This window comes from Hesperophylax consimilis, chromosome 4 (genome assembly GCF_061612785.1).
Source record: "Hesperophylax consimilis isolate HC1 chromosome 4, BYU_Hcon_1.0, whole genome shotgun sequence".
NCBI classification, from domain to species: domain Eukaryota; kingdom Metazoa; phylum Arthropoda; class Insecta; order Trichoptera; family Limnephilidae; genus Hesperophylax; species Hesperophylax consimilis.
Window position 1 is genome coordinate 20,705,189 of NC_142839.1, and position 20,446 is coordinate 20,725,634.

The following is a 20,446-nucleotide window of genomic DNA, read 5'->3' on the forward strand; positions in this document are numbered from 1 at the left end:
CTCTGGTCTCATGTTTCCTTCAAAACGAGTGTCTAGGACTGCGTAGTTTTATCAATTTCGACACATTTGATAATATTATTATTAAGTTCTGCAAGTGTTTTAATCTAAATTAAATTTATAAAAAAATTAAATGGAGTTCTACGAATTAAACACAAAAACAATAAATAATTTCGACACATGTTAAACACAGCGACTGATTCGATAGTTGAATATCACGAATAAATATACATCTCGCCAGAGGAATAATACCCTGAGTGGTCATATGTCAATCATGTGACACTATCTAAGATGGCAGCCAGCAGTAAATATTTTATGTGGGGTTCGATATTCAAAGTCCGCTAGGGTGAGTTATTTTTAAAACTGGGTACGTTATGGCCTGTAAAACTTTAAAATCGTAGTAGGTTCGTCAAGAAAACAGAAGAAAAGTGAGGTTTGAATGCGTGAGAGAGAAAGATAATCATTTGAAATGCATAAAGGACGTTAAGTTGAACTGTCACAAAATGTCATGTTATTCGATTTTGTTGTGAATCAAAGTAACGCTGGTCATTATTATTTGGCACATGGCCGACCCTACTTGATATCAGCTCGCTTGACATCCACCGTGAGAAGTGGAGCGAAGGGTTTTCTTCAGTTTATTTTTACCCTTTCCTAGACCTGTGAACCAAACGATCAATATTGTCGCGTTAAGCGCCGGTGGGCAAGATGAAAGATCAATAAATGTTGTATATTTTAATGCATTTCCTGTACAAACGTTTATCTTTGTCCTGAGATAAACATAACTCGCAAACTGTCGTCCGAAATAAGTCAAGTAAATGTGTATCTTTTAACTTCAGAAATACATTGTTCAACTTTCGCGCACTAACAAACATGGGTTTGAACCAATTTACATAGCGCAGCAAAGATTGACATGACATAGGAAACAGACTACTGGATAGTACCCGGCATCACCAGAGTTTCAACTTTTTCTTTGCTTTTGTCAAAATTTTCATCAGTTTAAAATGTTTGTTGTTTGTTATGTGAAACTACGTATTTTTAAACAATAAATTATAAAAGTACCATATTATCTAAAAATTGGGTTGGTTTAGAATACTCTGACTAAAAAATAATTGAAAATTTCATAACACTGCAGCTCACCTTTCGAGTGTTTTAACTACCGAACTGATGTTTCGCTTTTTAGATAAGTTTCTTTCAAGGTTTTAGTTTTATGTGATACATCACATGATGAAACATTCTCTTATAAGGGCATTCCTATCCCTGTTAGGCAATGTTAATAGGCGTTAGACCCTAAGATACCTTTCCAAATTTAAAATTATTTATTTATTCCCTTTATTTTTCCCCAATTATTTTTTTCTACATAAGTTAAAAACACATTTTTATAGTAAAAAAATACATGCGTATAATTTTTTATGCGGTAATATAAAAAAATATTAGTAAAATAAGAATAGAAATAAACAAAATAAATGTTTTGATGTAAATATTGTCATAGAAATGATACATGAAGATTCAGGTTTTTTTTTAAATATAATAACAATTATGTTTACAAATAGTGTTTCTTTCTATTATATATAACTTTAATAGTGTGCTTTTGAGTTATTTGTGAAGGCTTAATAAATTCGTAAACCGCACCACTCCATCCTATAATGCGGTACATGATTGAAAATTGCGAAATTGATGTTTTTTATTATTTGTTATTTACTATCCAGCCCTTTTACTGAGAAAATTGACAATTTATGTATGTACGTGTAACATAATACATGGATAATATCATAACAATATACAAAAAAAATCGGTTCCATGATAAATCAACATATCGACAATTCAACACACCTTTAAAAAGTGATGTAAAGTCATTAGAAACGATGAAAATTTTTTTTTAACCTAACCCACTTAACCCAGTTAATAAAGTTTTTGTTTCATCACTTTCCATGACTTTATATAACTTTTTAAAAATGTGATGGATTATCATTTTGATGATTTATCCAGTCACCGTTGAATTATATTCTAATTTACTTTGTACTAATGAGCAATATAGATGTTTTAAAGTTAACACATTTTTAAACTTTTCCCCCATTGTCAAAATAAAACCGAGCATTCTCATTGCGTCATTTGTAGTTTCATCGATGTGTAAGTTAAACTGCAGACTTTCGTGGAATAAGACACCGATATCTCGAATCTGTGAAACTCGAAGAAGATTAACGCCATTAATGAACAAAAATGTTTTGTTTTCATAAAATACCTAAATTATTCCAAGGTTATTCTTTTGGCCAGCTACTTTCTTTTTTAACATTTTTTGTTTACCTCTTTGTTTAATTGAAACGATTAATCCAACAGTAATCCATGGTTAATTTTTTTTATATTTTCTCTTAGTTACAACAATTTTACTTTCATTTTTCAGGATCTGGGATATTTCATCTTGCAGAATGTTATAAAAATTATCTAATGGGTTTACTAAGATACTATTGTTTTGTAATATATACCTACATTTGATTATTATTGATCCCAAAGTCATTAGCCACATAAAAAAGATTTATTGCAATGGGTAACTGAAAAGTTCCGTCACACTGTGAATAAAAATAATATATGTGTCTAAATGAAAATGAACGATTTATATCCTTTTCAAATAAAAGTCCTTTTAATGCGTTATAAAAGGTAAATACTACCCACCCTGCTTGTCAATCCTGTTTGTTACATACTCGTTTATAGGATTACCAAAAGTCGCACTTTCTCCCTTTATGTATTTACGAGGCAGGGAAGTGCAAGAATGATTTGTTTTTTACATTTCTGTGAATTACTTTCAGCGGGATTATTACCTCTCGTTGAATAAAACTCTTTTTAAAGATGTAGAATTGAAATATGGTGTAGATAAGATGTAGGATTTTCAAGATTATTGTGATAATTTTTGGGTTATTGTGCCGTGTTGCGCTTCCTCCTTTTTTATCCAACGTTTTGGACCGCATTACAGGGTCCGTCCATCAACAGGGCAGATGCATCAAGCATATCACATCTGCTCTGATGTTGAATACTGTTATGCTGTTTCAAACATCGGCTAAAGAAGAAGGAACACGAACACCATTATTCTAAATGTGAAACCGCACAAGAATCCCAACAGTATGGAGCCGGTGAGACTATGATATCCCAATAAGGGAATTTTGTGAGACTGAAGGTAGTGGGGGAAAGAGATGGGTAAGAAGAAGGTGACGAAGTACCCGGCTGTTCAGATCTGGTCTCCAAACACGGTCAAAGCCATTTCAAGCAACTTTTAGATTCTGAATGGTGGTCTTTCACCAGGGCGATTCTGAGAGTATCTTCCATTCTGGAACGTACCACAAACTAACAAATTAAACAAATAAAATATCAACCCGTGACCTCCAGCTTGCTAGTCGAGAGCCTATATTTCACTCTGGAAGTTGCCACAAATTAATCAAATAAAGTAACCTTGCGCACGCCGGGGTTTGATCCAGCTTGCAGAAAATATGTTTAATATTTTATAGAAATAAGAAAATGTCTGCCACAATCATCAATGATAATTTTGTAATTGAATACACATATTAAAAAAATATTTTTGTCAAAAGTATCTTGTCGAAGCAACAAAAATTTCTACAAGATTGAACGAATAAAAGATATAAATACATCCAACACCCGATTCCATGATAACTCAACACAGTGACAATTCAACACACTTTTAAAAAGTGATATAAAGTCATTAGAAACGATGAATTTTTTTTAACCTAACCTATCCTAACCTACTTAACCCAGTTAATAAAGTTTTTGTTTCATCACTTTCCGTGACTTTATATAACTTTGTAAAGATGTGATGAATTACCATTGTGATGATTTATCCGGTCACCACAACACTCACATTAAATTTTGTGAAGAAAAATTAAAAAAAATATATGTAAAAGACGGAACGCCATTGATTTAACCATTTAATGACACATATTGTTGTTGTTGGTATTTCGTAAAAGCAAAGCACGCTTAAATGCTTACTTTTCGTAATCCACATTAGGGCGATGGATCTACAAAAAAACGTGAGATTTGCATTAATGTTACCATAAGTAGATTCTCTTCTTGGTCGAGGGGTGAGGCTACTAAATTAATTTCCGAAAGAAGCGGTTTCAAATCCCGAGGTGCACAATTAAATATTATAATTTTAGAAATTAAAATAAGCAATTAAAAAAAATAATTGCCGTTACGGGATGCCTGGAAAATGTGAAACATCAAAATTTATTTTTATTGAATGAAGTGAAAATGAAAGTAAACAAGTCTTTATATTATTGATCATAAAACAATTATTTTACTATCATTAAATAAACGCTAAGCAGTACAATACGTATTCAAATTTCATCATAATTGATGAAACACACAGAGGCATTGCCAATTTTAGTGAGAATAGAAGCAAAAATATCGAAAAGAGTTTTGGAGGCCTAGCAGGAAGAGCCGACGATTCACGACTTAGTCACGGATAGGTATTATTTTTTTTAAAACAATTCGAGAAATCAATTTCAAAATAAAATTTATGGTACCCTTATCAGGCACAAAATCTGTTCTTTTATTGAAAGGTAAGCATTTCTAATAATCCCCTTTTGTAAAATTTAATATGTATTAATGTAATTATATTTTTTTCACTAATTTTTGGGACTAATCTGCAATTTTATCAGTCTGTTTTATATTTTCGTATGTAATTAGCTATACAAAAAAGAAACACATGGATTTAATTTTTATTTAAAACTCCCCCCCCCCCCCCCTTCAAGGGCCCCTTGCTATGTTGTCTGACTGCCCTTTGAATCTAACACCCTTGACAAATGCCCGTTTCTCAGCGTAAGGAAGTGTTTCCAAATGCGCCCATATACACAATTCTGTGTTTGAGTCTTGTAAGAATAATTTGTTTGAGTTAACTCAAATAGAATATAATTCAATATGATTCTTTTTTTAAATTTTTCACGAAAAAAAATTACAATAAAAATAAATTTGAGACTTTCTGAATCGCCTTAAGGATTATAATTATTTATTACTTAGGTATGAAAATACTAATTCTTTTAATTTTTCAATGAAAATCTGAGTAGCGAGAATTGGCAACGTGGCGAATGATTAAATACGTTTTTCGAAAACGGAATTAATTCATTTGTTTGTTCGTCTCCCGTAGTGTTTCGCTTACGAAATTAATTTAAACATTTGAATTCTTCCTTTCGAGGCCGTAATGCTCGATGCGAGGATCGTTTAATATTTCAGACACGGTTACTTCACAAAATAATTAAACGCTAAGTTAGCGTAAGACTTCCGCATCGTTAATGCGTTCTTAATAAAATTGACGAGTGCGTATCTATATAAAATGAAGTTAAAATGTATAGGTAATTTATCTAAAATTCACACCAAATTCAATCGAATAGTGATATGAAAGAAATTATGAGCACTCAATTATGCACCAATATATTTATGGAAATTCTCAGATACCTATTATGAAGCAGCAACAACTCTTAAAATGTGAGCTCTGGTAATATGCAAATTGCACACTCTGATAGTGCTTTCAAAAGCCTTCATTTATGGATTAGGCAGTGATGTATGAAATTTTTTACGATTTTATCTGCCGGTATGACTCTATTCTATTTTTTTTATCCCAGAAAACACTCGCAATGGATGAACTCTAGCCACATATATATTTTTATTTTTATTATTTATTTATTTAGTACAGGACACACATATTACACATTTGTAAAATATTTTGACTCTCCAAATAGGGAGAATTCCGTTTTGAGCCTGTCAAATTAGCACATATAAAGTCTAGGATCCCGAAACAACAAAACTTACGTCATCGAGTGCATAGATGAAACTACTTTGTAATGAGAATATATGTTTAGTAAGCCTTAAAAAAAATTGTCTGCCGATGCGCCTTTTGGAGGGTTTCGCGAAGTCATGTAAATAGTGAACGATTTTTTTTTCAAAATTACGTCATAAGGCACATGAACGGAAATGGTTTCTTACGATAGGGGTCGATTAATAGATGAGAAAAGATAGGTCTGCCGACAGGCAGTTTGGAGCATTCGTAGGTAGCCAGATTTAAAATTGGTAAATTTTACGTCATCGAGTGCACAAATGAAACTAACTAAACACTGTAGTCTAGATCATCCCATTGAAGAATTTCTTGATCTGCCGACCTACAGCCTGGCAGTTTTTTTTATATAAATTTATTATTATTTTGATTAAAATGTGATTTTGAAAGAAAGGTGATAATGATTTCCCGACCTCCACCTAAACCTACGCTCCTCAGGGCGACATTTAAGGCCTCTTGTTTATATATAAATAAAATTTCCAAAACATTCCTCATTTTTTACAAAAGATCACTGCTTTTAGCTGATGAGTGACGCTTTGACAGAAATACAAACGTTAGACGGACAAAAATGTTGGGTAGAGGCAATAATTTAGAGATGTTTTCAGTTTATTTTGTATATTTATAAAATCGTTTTCCAAAATATAATACAGTGCTGTAAAAAATTCCTTTGTAATATTGAGTCATCAACTGTTATGATAAATACGAGTTTACATACATCTCGTAGTTTACATACATCTCAAATCGATGAAGAGATATTTCTACCTGATGGATTAGGGTTGCTACACGTATCCTATCTATTACATTTTGACTTTGCTCGGAACGAACTCTCCGCGTGTCAGAAGAGACGTGTACATTGCTTCACATTCTACAGATTGATTCGTGAGCGGTTTGGAAACTATCTATAATGAAAAGCTTTCACTTTTATGTTCCCGGTGGATATCTTCCTTGATACCTCCGACATGGACAACACGGACAGTTAGTTGGAACACATCCCGGCATGTAGGTCTAACTTGCCAATGATCTTGCCGACCGACGGGGAGAGCAATCGAACGAATTGAATCGTTTTAGCCATATATATTTAAACCCTGTAAACACAATTTTAAAACTTGTTGATAAAAGCAAGGTTATTTAGTATTATTTGAGGTTTATTTCATTTTTTGTGTCCATAATATTTCTTTAAGTACCTATAACAAAGTCGTAATGTGGATCTACTTGTACTTTTTGATATACGTGTAATAATTTTATTCAGTTATTATTACCAGAAGCTATTACCGAATAAACTCTAATTTATTGTTATTAAGGTATTCCAAAACTAAACCCCTAATTGCGGACTCCGCGAGACCCTTAATTGTGTTTGATACAACAATTATGTAAAGCGGAACAGATTGCTCGGGCAATTTAACGAACAAATGTTCATTTCCATAGTATATTAAACTGCAAATGTAAACAGTTATCGTGTCTACACCAAGAAACACCAAATGGCGCTTAAAATTATTAATATATCTTCGCGAGAAATACCGCGAACACGGTTTCCGTTACATCATACTTCTTCACGAGATGAGTAAAATATTGGTTTATTTATGCCGTGGATAAAATTAATAATTGATGAGGTTTTACCTTCATAAGAGGTAACATCACATGTCCATGTTCAACCCACCATCAAAAAGATCAGTGTAAGAGTGAAGAATGAGCAAACAGAGCTTTGCAGGTTCATACGTTCCTGGGAATATAAAGCGGGGCTGGGGAAAATGGCAACAATAAATCACGAAATGGATTCTTTTTAACAATTCAAAGAAACCCGACTGTTAAATGGTACAGCGGTTGGATAATGGGGGAGGGGTGGGGGTGGTATCAGCCTCCTGGAAGTAAGGAGGGGGCGGAGGGAAGACGGGGGTGTCGGTTGAGCTGAACTCGCGAACTAAATTATGGTACAAAATTCAATTTAGGACTTTTTACGTTCGCACCACTATTTTTAGCAAACCACTATGAGAAGAATTAGAAACAGGTTAAGCAATTGGATATAATGTCACGAATTACGTTTTATGCATGATAAATTTTATCCAATTGCTACACACATTCTTAAAAGTTTGTTTACCACCCACATTCTATTGTAAGAGACATTTATTGATTTATGTCGACTGTTTTTTTCTCCTTTAACTTGTTCTTTTTCGTTTAAACTTTAAATCGTGTGACATTACGTTTTTTGAATCAGTAAAAAAATGAAACACAATTCAAACTTTACTAATCCGTATTTAATTTTGTTTTGGATCACGAGTGGGTATCACGCTTGAATACTTCAATTAAAAATAGTATAGTTTTTAAAATTATTTTTTTTACTTTTCTGCGTAGGTGCTTAAATACACCGTATTATCAACCATATTTAACATCTGATCTAAGACCAATTTATTATTCTTATAATGTCAAGATATTTTCTATTGATTTTTACTACTATCCACGAATTTATGGTCAATATTCATTACATATTGTTCGTGCAGATAAGAAGTATCGTCCCAATAATAAATATTTGAACAAATCACTTAAGGTACTAATAAAAATCAGCGATATCGGTCGACTACTTTTAGAGTTTTGCGAGAACAAACATACGCATGCTGATTTTTTGTATATTAAGATTTATAACGCACTTCTGTAATCAAAAATTCTAATTTAAGCTTATTTTTAAAAATCGGATCTGTTTTTTGAACAAATTCAGATAAACGATTAAGGACCTACCTATAACGTAAGAGAAAATCAGATAAGTGATTAAGTACCTACCTGTAACGTAAGAGAAAATCAGATAAGCGATTAAGTACCTACCTATAACGTAAGAAAAATCATTTCAATTGTCTTTCCAATCTCAATCTTCTCAATTCCAAATCACGTGCTTCTATAGTTTATTAAAATATCTAACTGTTGTCTTGCGCTGGGATGTTCGACATTCTAACATCTAAGTAAAGTGAATAAAATAGTAAGTTATCAATATTAATTTTATTGGGTAAAAAATATTCTATAGAATATTGAAACTTACTCTCCAACAAGGAAATTCCCGGTTTAGGACAGTCAAATTTATAATCTTTGCTCATATTATAATGTAAGTAAAAATATATACATTATATTATATTTAAATAAAATTAAAATATATACAGTATATTACTAATAAATAAGATTAAAATATGCACAGTACATTAAATATAAATAAAATGAAAATACATATAGTTTATTATATATAAATATAATAAAAAATATATACATTATAATATATTTTTGTTATTTGTTTTTGGGGTATTATGCCGTGTTGCGCTAACTCCTTCTTTAGCCAACGTTTCGGACAGCATTGCAGTGTCCATCATCAGGGCAGATGTCTTATTTCTTATGTCAAAATAAGACATCTGCCCTGATGATGGACACTGCAATGCTGTCCGAAACGTTGGCTAAAGAAGGAGTTAGCGCAACACGGCATAATACCCCAAAAACAAATAACAAAAATACTTTTGGCCGTGAAAATCTTAAATCATATTATTATAATATATGCATATAAATAAAAAAATATATATGTATACGGTATATTAGATAAAAATAAAATAAAAATATTTGAGTTGTGCTTTGTGTGTTATAATAAATGCACTGTACTCCGAAGTGTAATAATTTTTTATAAGTTTTATTTCATTAATTTATTATTTATAATTAGAAAAAAATCCTTAATTCTGGTGAAATTAATCAAACACTTTTTGAAATCGAAATACTTTGTTTCATTTTTAGTACATGAATCAGAATCAGAAAAATAAACTTAAATCTTCCTCCCATTTTTAACGGTATTCGTTGCTCATGAAAATACCCCTTTCACCATCGGGTTTTAAAATAATTATAGACCAACAAATGTCACACTTATTTTCCAAGCTGTTTTTTTAATATAATTATGGGCCAGTTGCAACAGAAATGAAAAAAAATAGAACTTAAAAATTTACTTCGAAATATAAAAAAGATCGATTAATTTTTGCTTGTAACCGCGATGTTCGAATTCGCCCCACGACTCAAAAGTCATCCAATATTATGCTACGTATATATAGATACACTTTTCTTGGGGTTCTATGGCGTGGTTTTAACATTAACAAGTGAAGTATATACTATAAAGTGCTCATTTCGGAGTCCAAGTGGCGTGTAATGCGAGTTTGTCAATGGCTTCAATAATATTGACAACAATAGTTTGGCCGCCCTCCAGCCAGTTAGTGGGACGAGAGGCACATCGCCTTGGACTAAAGGGGTAAAGGGGTTAAGTGCTGCAAATATTGCCGCGGATGCTGTGGGTGTTAACACATACATATATACTATTTTCTCTCTTAGTTTCAGATTATGTTCAGTTTCCAGAGAATCATATCACATAAAAACATAAATTAAAAAGTGACAAAAAAATATGTTCGTTCACAGCACTGTGAACTTCGAGGAATTTGAATTTTGATATCCTGCTTGTATTTTCTAGATAAATTCAACCTTTTTTTAAATTTGTTCATAGTAATTATTATTAATCAAAAACAACAACAACTCACATCCTTTATAGTTGCACGTTTTTTACCACAATTTTTATTTTGTATTCCTGTGTTTTTATTTAAGTTCATTTAACTTTTTTTTACCAAGTATGACTAATTAAACTATGTTGTTGTTAGTTGTTTAATATTAATTACATAAGTAACATTTTTAAGAACTTTGATAGTCTAAAAAATAAACCCAAAAAGACAAAATAAATTATTTTCAGTTATAAATCAATTTACGTCAGGAGATACGCAGCTTTAAAATGCCCATTTACTTTTCAAAAAGTAAGACGATACTCCATAATTTTCAATAGTAAAAGCAAAAATCGTAAAAATAATCATGTCTGTCTCTCGGACGAAGCTGATCTATATTTGAAGATCCGGCTACAGGTAAATTTTATTTTTAAGAGATTTTTGTTTGTAAGTGTTGTACTAGATTTTTTTAATGCTTGACAATTGGATTCATATTCAAATTTTAAAAATCTTACGAATAAAATACCTAGTATTAATAGTATATCTTATTTCTTACAGTTATAGTTAGTTTGGTTAAGCTGAAGGTTAATATAAAATTTTGTTAGGGAGCTTATAGCGTGCAAATAATAACCTTGGAATAAAGAAAAGAACATTGTCAAATTTAAGGTATTTGAGTAATAATGCTAGGTGAAAACAATTCTAACTCCGGACGGGTGTTCCAAACTAGTTTTTTACGAAACTTTTGAAATTATCGGTATGCACAGATACATTGATTAATAAATAAATTAAAAAATTAAAAAAATTAATACCTAAAAATAATTTACCTGTTCTATAAATCATTCATCGTTCTCCTTCTGCTCCCCACCTACTTCATTTCACCTCGCCAGTTAAATAAAATTGGTATATTATCATGATAAAGATAAAGATAACATGATAAAGATCAACAAACTTTAATTATGAATTTATATTAATTGTTATTATAATATACATATAAAACGATAAATATATACGTACAATTTTAAATCATTTAAAAACGATTTCAACCATTTACGATTTTAACCAGACTTAAACGCCCCGTGATTGGTCAGCGGGGAAGTGCGAGCAATTTCGCGCTTCGCACACGCGGTATAAAATTGTTTCAAAGATTTTTTTTTTAAATCTTGCTAATTATTTATTTTGTGTTTATTGTTTTATACCGAACCGTATTTCTGTTAGCCTATAACACTGAGGTACATATGACGTCATTCGTACCTCACCAGATTTCAATCATTTTGGCAGGCTTTGAAAACTAATTTAACCATCAAAATAACATTTTATCAAATACAGGCATGTTATTTTATTGGGTGTTTCATAGTTCTACTAGCTATTGTTTGATATTAACATAAATGCATACTTGTGATATTTGTTTGAACCGGATTTATTTGGTTCCTTTGCTCTTGGGTATAATTTTCTCTTGTTCGACTTTCCAAGTAACACTATGCAATAATTATCATGATTGACATTGTAGCTTATTATATTATAAAAGTCAAGGTATCCCATATAAATCAAAATCGGATATGTTAATCCAAGAAACTATCTAGGTTACAAACCGATTTCGTTAGACTTTGGTTCCATATAAAAAGGTAGATGCTAAAAAATACGAAAAATTAGTTGCGAGATGATATTGTTAATTTTGAATTTGAAATATGATATCGACAAATATGACGCTTAATAAATAGATCCCAATGGTCGAGTGATTTAAGACCCGTGTCCCGACAAGACAAGAGATCCTGGGTTCAATTCCTAGTCGTGACCGTTAACTTTTTATGTTTCTGCTTCAATGATATATTAATTTATAAAATTATTAAATCTTAATATTTATTTTTACACCTCACCTTTAAAATACGAATGGCTTCTTAAACATTAACAACCCTTTAATTTTTTTCGTAGAAAAGTTTTTCTAACCAGTGGCATTATACAATTTATTAAAAAGATAAACATTATTTTACATCTCTTTATTTTTATATAGATACGCAATCTGCATGTTCCGCGAACACTAAACATAAAGAGGTCCACAGAAATTTAAACTTCATAGTCTATTAACAATACATTAGCGGGACAAATCTATTAGGCCAGTAGTTTCTAATTGTAATGCCCCAACATACAAATTAGCACCAACAATAAATAAAGTAATTATTAATGCTAATGTGTTTTAACCAATATACACAGGTAAATATCCATTAGAATTAATCAATTACTTAAAGGATTTGGAAATCTCTAACCACGCTATTTTGGTATCCTTTGAAGTGATTAATTTATTTCCGAGTATCCCAATAGAAGAAAGTAAAACAAGTATTAATAATTTGTTAAATTCTTCAAATTTGCCGAAAGACCTTATTTATGATTTAACTTTATTATTCGATATAAATTTTAAACAGAACTACTTTCAGTTCAATTATACAATAATAAATATGGATTAGCACTGTGGAGTAGTACCAGCCATTTGATTGCATATACGAGTATTTTTATTAATAATATTTGAAAAAAAGTTTTTTAATAGAGGTACGTTTTTACTTCAAAATGTTTATTGCTATATACGATACGTCGATGACATAATCTTATATTTGGTAAGGTACAGAAATACAGTTGAACATGTTCTTAAAAATTCTAAATAAATTACATAAAACATATTCAATTCGCACTAAAGTTTGAATTTATTTACATTTAGCTTTAACACGTAATAAAATAGATTTCTATATTTTCCGTAAAGATTAATAATTCATCAAATCATCCTTTTCCTCAAAATTCGCGGCCTTCCTCTCTATGATAAATAAATTAATTACGATTCGGTTAAATGTCTAAAGATATAAATAAACGATGATCCACAGTCGACGACTGAGAATTTGTAATAAAAAATATTCCCGGTACTATTTAACCAGCGTTTCGTACAAATGGAAAAAATATATACTTAACACTAAGATTGCGATATTCGTAAAATAGGAGTTTATAAACTAAACAAAAAAATCGGAGTTTATAAATTGTGATGATTTCAATTTCTTTTATACAGGGAGTTAGAACTACAAGAGGCTTTTACATCCCAGAGCTCTCTCTCTCTGTCTCTTTATTGCAATAGTGAATCTGAGCCGATCATTTATTGTAAAACGATTACACTTTCGAGGTAAATACAGGGATAAAAACACTTCATATAAGTTATAAGGCATCGCAGATTAATAATTTTTAATTTCAGAATTTCGACTAAATATTACTAAGTAAAAAAATAATAAACCTTTTTTGAAATATTTTCCCATTTACCGGTGTTTCCCTTCTAATGATATTGTAAATCCTAATTCTTATAAGCTTTCCCCACTCCAATCCCCTCTCTGTACCAACCCTCTTCAAAATTGATCGATATTTAATTTTTTAACTTTAGTACCTTTACTCATAAAGAAACGAAAATTGTTCGCGAAACATGTAATTGTGTATATATAAAATCTAATTTATTTGTGTTTTTAATAAATCTCTTTAAAGAAGTTAAGCTATTTCACTATTTCCGATTTTCCAACCAAAAAATTGATTTCTCTAAAATTCAATACAAAAAAAATATTTGCATTTAAAAAAATTATCAAACCTTGATTTTCAATGGAAAATGGTACTAAAAGATTACTATATGCAACTCTTTTGAATATTCCGTAAATGCATAAACATATCTTCGCATTATTTTGTTAATCGAAAAGAGCAGTAACATTTTTTAACCCCTTAATTTTTTGAAATCATTAAACGTAAAAAAAGTTAATTTGGTCGGTACGTTGGGGCTGTTCCGCTTCTTGAAGGGTGTCATCCAGTCGACAATTAAGTTAGACAAATGCTTTGTGTAAATGAGTACTTACCACGTCAGCAGTCAGCCTTCGGTCAAACTAATAAAACAGACAGCTACGTTTCTTCTGTTTACTTAAGTATATAATTCCTTTGAAGGCTAAATGAATTAAATAAGTCTTGTGACAAATGTTATCACTAGGTATTTACATTTTCTCCTCAGTTTCATTTAGAGGTTACAATTACTTTATGTATATTATCAACGCCCTTGACTATCAGGTGTAAAAGAAATTTTAATACTGAGTAATTTTGAATACAAAAATTGAGTGCTTTTATAGTATAATAAAGTGTAACGAATACTTTAATTTACAGTTTATATATTTTGATCTTGATTTTTGCGGAATGAATTTTCGATAGTGCTTGTGTTTTTTTCTGGAAATGTTGAATCTAAATAAAAAAAGATTTTCTTTAATTTATTAATATTTTAATAATACAACGCACTGTGAATTTATAATAAATGTCAACTCATTTGCAAAGTGTGCGGAAATAATATTCCGTAACTATAGCTGTAGGCTCGAGCATTTTAAATATCGGATATTTTCCATTCATTCAAATCTGAGATATCGTCTTTTTTTTCCCGGGGAAATAAGATATTCGTCCGTTTGTTATAGACTCCGTTCGCTACGGCGTTTGTTTGAAATGGCGGGAGTACCGGCTCTACGCCGCGCCGCTACGAACCCGTAGCCAGAACGGAGTATGGATTTGATTAGTACTGAACTCAGTCTCGTTGCGAGCGGACGCTTTCAACCGCGGTGTTGCTTTCATACTCCAGTCTCCGGTTTAATACTTCGTAACTTTGTTCAGAAACTCTTCCTAATATTGTATTAAGAATCGCCGCATGTGGGAGTGTGGTGATCACAAGTTTATTATTTTTGGTGATGTTCGTGAATAATTTATTTAGCAAGTAACTTTATTTTTTAGTTGCACAAAATGTGTTGTTTGATGTTTTGAAGTGCCGCTCTCGTCAATTTAATAATATTCCCATAGAGTAAATATTTAATGATAAGCATAAAGCATCTCGAAAGCTGGCAAATAAAGTTATTGAAAACATAATCAGAGATTTAAAACATTTGTTTAATTTTATATTTTGTTGACCTATTTTTATGTTTTGCTGTTTGAAAATTAGTTAAATTGAATATTTTAGTAGGCGGTCTATTTTCGGTTAAGTGGTAACAGAGGACCCCTAAATGATTTAAAATGCATCATTCAAAGAGGCCATCGCCAACGGCCATCAAAAAAAGTAAGGATCCAAATAAGATAGGTCGTCAGTCGCCGCGCGTTATACAAGTGAATCGAGATGTCGCCACCATGGTGGATGAGGTCAGCCAGGAGCAGGACATGCAGAGCGCTGCTGGGGAGTGTTGGGGCCCCGGGGAGCTGGGGCCCGCACTGGGCACGCGCCCCCGCACCTACAGTGACTCCTTCGTCAGGAACACCAGCGAGGAGCTACTCGTTGGGCGAGTCCTGGGCGAGGCCTGCGAGGCCTGCGGACACTCCTCGGGATACAACTGTCAACAGTTCTGGAACAAACCATTCGAGACAGAAAATAGCATAGACCTCCTTTGCAACTGCAACTCGGAACGAGATTCCTTTCTTCAAGACATCCCCAAGACTCGCGAGAAATTAATCAGCGATTTCGAAAATTTAAGCAACAGACACTCTTACCTCAAGACCAATAACTCCTACCACCGCAGTCTGGATCGCAAACACGTCAAGACGAAAAGTGTCGCCAGTTTTATTCCCAGGCATATCCCGTACGCGAATCCGAGCTCTTCTTTCGTCAAGAAAATAAAACGAAATTTATCATCTTTGAAAAAAATCGGAGGCGATAACGGAACGAAAAAAAACAATCACGGTGTCCCGCTGAGTGAATTACCTCTAGATTTTCCACAACGAAAATCTGATAGCTTGGTCAGGCACCTTAAATTGTCGGACCGGGGAATTAACGCAAATTGTATTTTTTCTTCTTCAAATTTCAACACTATTCCGCAGAGCGATTTTGTAAATATTGACGTTCCAGGCGAATTCGATTACTCTCCGGATATGAGAACATCTTCGCTCATGAATACCAATTTTCAACTTCCGAGCAAAGGATGCAAAAGCGAGACAACCGGCGTTCACAGAAAAAATCCATTGAACGTTAGTTCCATTAACGTCACGTTAGATGACAGATATATCGACAGGTTCTGTTCGCAAATAGAAATACCTCCTCGAAAGATAATGTCTTCGAGCGATCTGTGGAAGGATAGAATATTATCGAATTATTCTATGTCTACTGAACCGATTGTTTATTCGAATTACGACGGGAGGGAGTCAACAGTGGAGACAATGGAAGGGAACCACGTGTGCGGGGGTAGTAGTATCGTGGGCGGAAGTGGGGTGCTGGGGGTTGGCGTCGGCGGCGGGCGGCAAGCGGAGGTCCGGACATTCAAACGAGGTGATGAAACAGAATGTGATATGATAATGCTGGAGACGAAACAGGATTTAGCGGGCTACCACCATTGTCTATGCGACAATCACACGAGAAGTCACGACAACAAATGCCCGGGATCCTATTTCCATTTGCAGGTAAACTATGTACAAAGTAACCACAGCCAAACATGCGTGTTGTCTGATTATGTAATATTATCTTTGTGTTGAATACTTCTGTCGGCATGAATACCTGCTGAAAGGGATTAACTGCTCAACTTGTCTTATCTTTTGGTGAATCTATTCAAAATTCTGGAAAATATTTGTTTTGACGTACGAGTATGAACAAAAGCCCTTTTCATATCTTTCACACTAAATTTTACAATTATTGTTCACGATTAAAAGTAATGATTTATAACCATATGTTTAATGCATTTCAATATTAATTGTTTAATTTATGTTATTTCACAATTTATTAATTCATAATAATATTTAGTACATTTGCAGCACGTTCCAGAGTGGAAGATACTCTCAGTATCGCCCTCGTGTAAGACAACCATTTAGAATTTAAATGTTACTTGAAATGGCTTCAGACGTGTTTCGTGACCTGATCTGTATAGCCAGGTACTTCCCCGCCTTCTTCTTCTTCCTGTCCCTTCTCACCCCACTACCGTCAGTCTCGCAACATTTCCCAACTGGGGTTGCCATAGTCTCACTGGCTCCAGACGGTTGGGAGCAGTTGGGATTTTTCTGCGGTATTCAAACGGTAGCATGTTCGTGTAATTATATATGGGAGCATTTGGGTAAAACGAAGATAAAAGAAATAATATTTTTTATAGTAACCATTTACTTTAGAATGCTTCCCATTTCAAACCTTACCCTTCGAAAGTTATTATGACCTTTCATTGCGTCGAAGAGGTTACGCCACCAATCATTTGTCCGGTCGTATTGTAAGGCGAATTTATTTAATGGAAGTGGTAGTTATCGCTACGTCCCCCTTCAGGGATATAATAAATCGCCAAGACCCTTAAACCTGCTTTTTCCAACATTTCAGAGAAATAAAATGAAGTCCCATATTGTGACCAAAAAATTCTCACACTGTATTTGTTATTGTATCAAAAGTTTTCTAGCCCTAACAACTTACAAAGCGTTGCGGCGTTCTCATACCGTAAAATAAAATGTATGCTCATTAAGGTAATAAAACAAATATCTCTCTTTAAAACAAGCGTTGGCAAAAATTTAATTAAACCATATAATTACCGGCGAGGAAACCATTAAAAAATGTAAAAGTAGTTTTAAAAATTATGAAAGGGGCGCTTAGACGGTTTGGACATTTAAATCGGAATCGAGTGTCTGTAGTGAATAGGGGGGAAATGACGCGTAAGTGGATAAATTCTAGTGAACTAATTACTTGAGTCTGGGTCTATCAAGAGTTTAAAAAACAGAAGAGTATGCAATGTATGCATGCTAATGAAGTATAGTGAACCTATACGCCAATTTAATATGTTTTAGGTAAATAATGTTTGTGGCGTTCCATTTTCTTTGCTTGCAATGAAATTTCGTTATAGATTACCACATTTCTAAAAATACCTACATTTAAAACATTCGTAATGACAAAATTTTTAAACCCGTGGAAAATAGCTAGATTTTATATTTAAATTAAAACAAAACGAAAAAAGGGTTAAAATAGCCTTATTTTCGAGTTATATTATTATTGTGTTACGGTTGATCGGTTTTATTTTATTAATTTATAATCTTTTTTTTATTAATTTGAAATCGTTTTTTTATTAATTTAAAATCGGTTTTCGTTCTAAAATTAATTTTAAAATAACTATGCTACTCGTTTTTTTACACATACAAAACGTACTGATATAAAATATTGTTAATTTATTAAAAATCCTTTAACGAATGAATTTACAGATTTCTTAAGAAAGTGTCAGTTAAAAGCGAATGTTTTATGAGGACGACGGAACACGTGTTCATACAAAAACTGATATTGATATTTACGTACTGATATTTTCGCATTCCGTCATATATTTTTTTATTGTATGTTGAGTTTTTTCATTTAACAATTTATGTACATAAACTAAAATGTAAATGGTTACATATAGTTATTTATTATAATATTTTGCATTAAATATGACATTTTCATTAAATACATTCATTCTTTAGACTTTCAGACATTTCATCATACATCTTTAATCCTTTGTACAATTCTGTGATTCTGTTTTTCTCGTATGCGTCAATCTAATTCTATTAACATTTCTTGTTTCATAATTATAAATTATTTTCTTAAATACTATTTCATTCTTAAGGTATTTAGGCATTTGGTTACTCATAATTTTATTTATAAAAAAATAACACATTATACATCAGTCTCTTTATTATTGGAATCCAATTCAGCTCCTCTCTCATTTGATTAACCTTTGCTATTTCCTTTCCTTAGTATACATCTCAGTGCTCTATTTTGAATAACTTCCAGCTTGTTCAGGTTTCCTTCGCTGGCCAAGGAGTAGTAATCTAAATGTGGAGCAATTATTGCTTTGAAAATGAGCTCTGTAGTGTTTTTACTTTATTTTATTTCTCAGTCTTGTAAGAAAGCTTACCTCTTTTGATACTTTCTTCAGCACATATTCAATATTTGCTGTAAAATTTGGTTTTGAATCCAATATTACACCTAGATATTTGATTTCTATTTTTCATAATTAATTGCCACATTTAACACTACGTTATGCATTTTATTTCCTATTTCCATTTATTTTATTTTTTGTACATTCAGTTTCAACTTATTGATTTTTAGCCACTTTAAAATATTTTGTAGGCATTTATTTATGTTATTTATTACGTCAATGTACTTTTCACATGATACATAGATCAACGTATCGTTCGCAAATAGTCTAATTTTGCAATGTTTTATGGTTTTAATTATATCAATTATTAATAAAATTTGGTCTAATACTAGTGGGGGCTCTTTTATGGGGGTCATTTGGCCAATGACCTCCCAAAAATATGCTGCAATAGTATTAATATTAAAAGGGGTTAAACAAACTACCCGATTATTAATAAAGTTTTAATATTCGTGCAGATTCGTACATTTTTTCTATTCGTTCCAGTGCTATCTAGCATCCAAATGAGAAGCTATTGAATATACCTACCGTGGGTCACTATAAATTTCGTCCTAAAACCATCTCTTTTTTTTCTCTTTGCTATAGATACAAAGGAGGTAAACACTATTATGTCGGACGTATGCTTACTATCATAAAAAAATGGGTTTTCGGACATGACCGCGGTAAGATGGAGGTATTTACGACCTAAGATTATTAAGATATTAGAGGGAGATGTGTAAAAATATCAGCCTATAACTAGCTATATAAATAGTGATTATTTTATATAATTTTTTTTTCAATTTACCTTCCACTTCTGGATTCCTAGAGCCACCTCTGCCTAATATTGACCCTTGCGGAATACCTAGATTGTTTTCTGTCGGTTCTGATACTGAGTTTTCAACTTTTGTTACCTGATTTCTTTCCTGGAGATATTCTTTGAATAGGTTAACGGCTATGTCAGAAAGACCTATATCTTCTAAGTTTTATGATATTTTTTTCAAATTAGGAAATTATATTATGAAAAAAACACATGTTCTTGATATATTCGCAATGACATGGAAATATTATCAGGAAATTGGCATGCTATCACTTTTTAATGGTTAATTTTTCTCCGTGCATGCTTTCATTAATATTTATCAAATATGAAACATTTCCATAAATGCACAAAGATTTCCCGAAACTTTGTTTGATCCTTTGAGTTTAATTTGTTCATTTGGGCAACGAATGGGGTGAGTTTTGTTTCTGGCCATAAATCA

At 32.1% G+C, this 20,446-nt stretch overlaps 1 protein-coding gene across 1 annotated transcript in view; it reads left to right on the forward strand.

Moving 5' to 3' along the window:
• Nucleotides 1-15,372: 15,372 nt before the first annotated feature.
• The window catches only part of LOC149424344 (uncharacterized), a 205,872-nt gene continuing 200,798 nt past the window's right edge, over nucleotides 15,373-20,446 (forward strand). Inside the window, exons 1-3 of the mRNA XM_089631060.1 lie at nucleotides 15,373-16,318; nucleotides 16,376-16,531; nucleotides 16,589-16,743. Coding sequence (XP_089487186.1) covers nucleotides 15,373-16,318; nucleotides 16,376-16,531; nucleotides 16,589-16,743 — 1,257 coding nt within the window. The remainder of the gene's footprint in view (nucleotides 16,319-16,375; nucleotides 16,532-16,588; nucleotides 16,744-20,446) is intronic.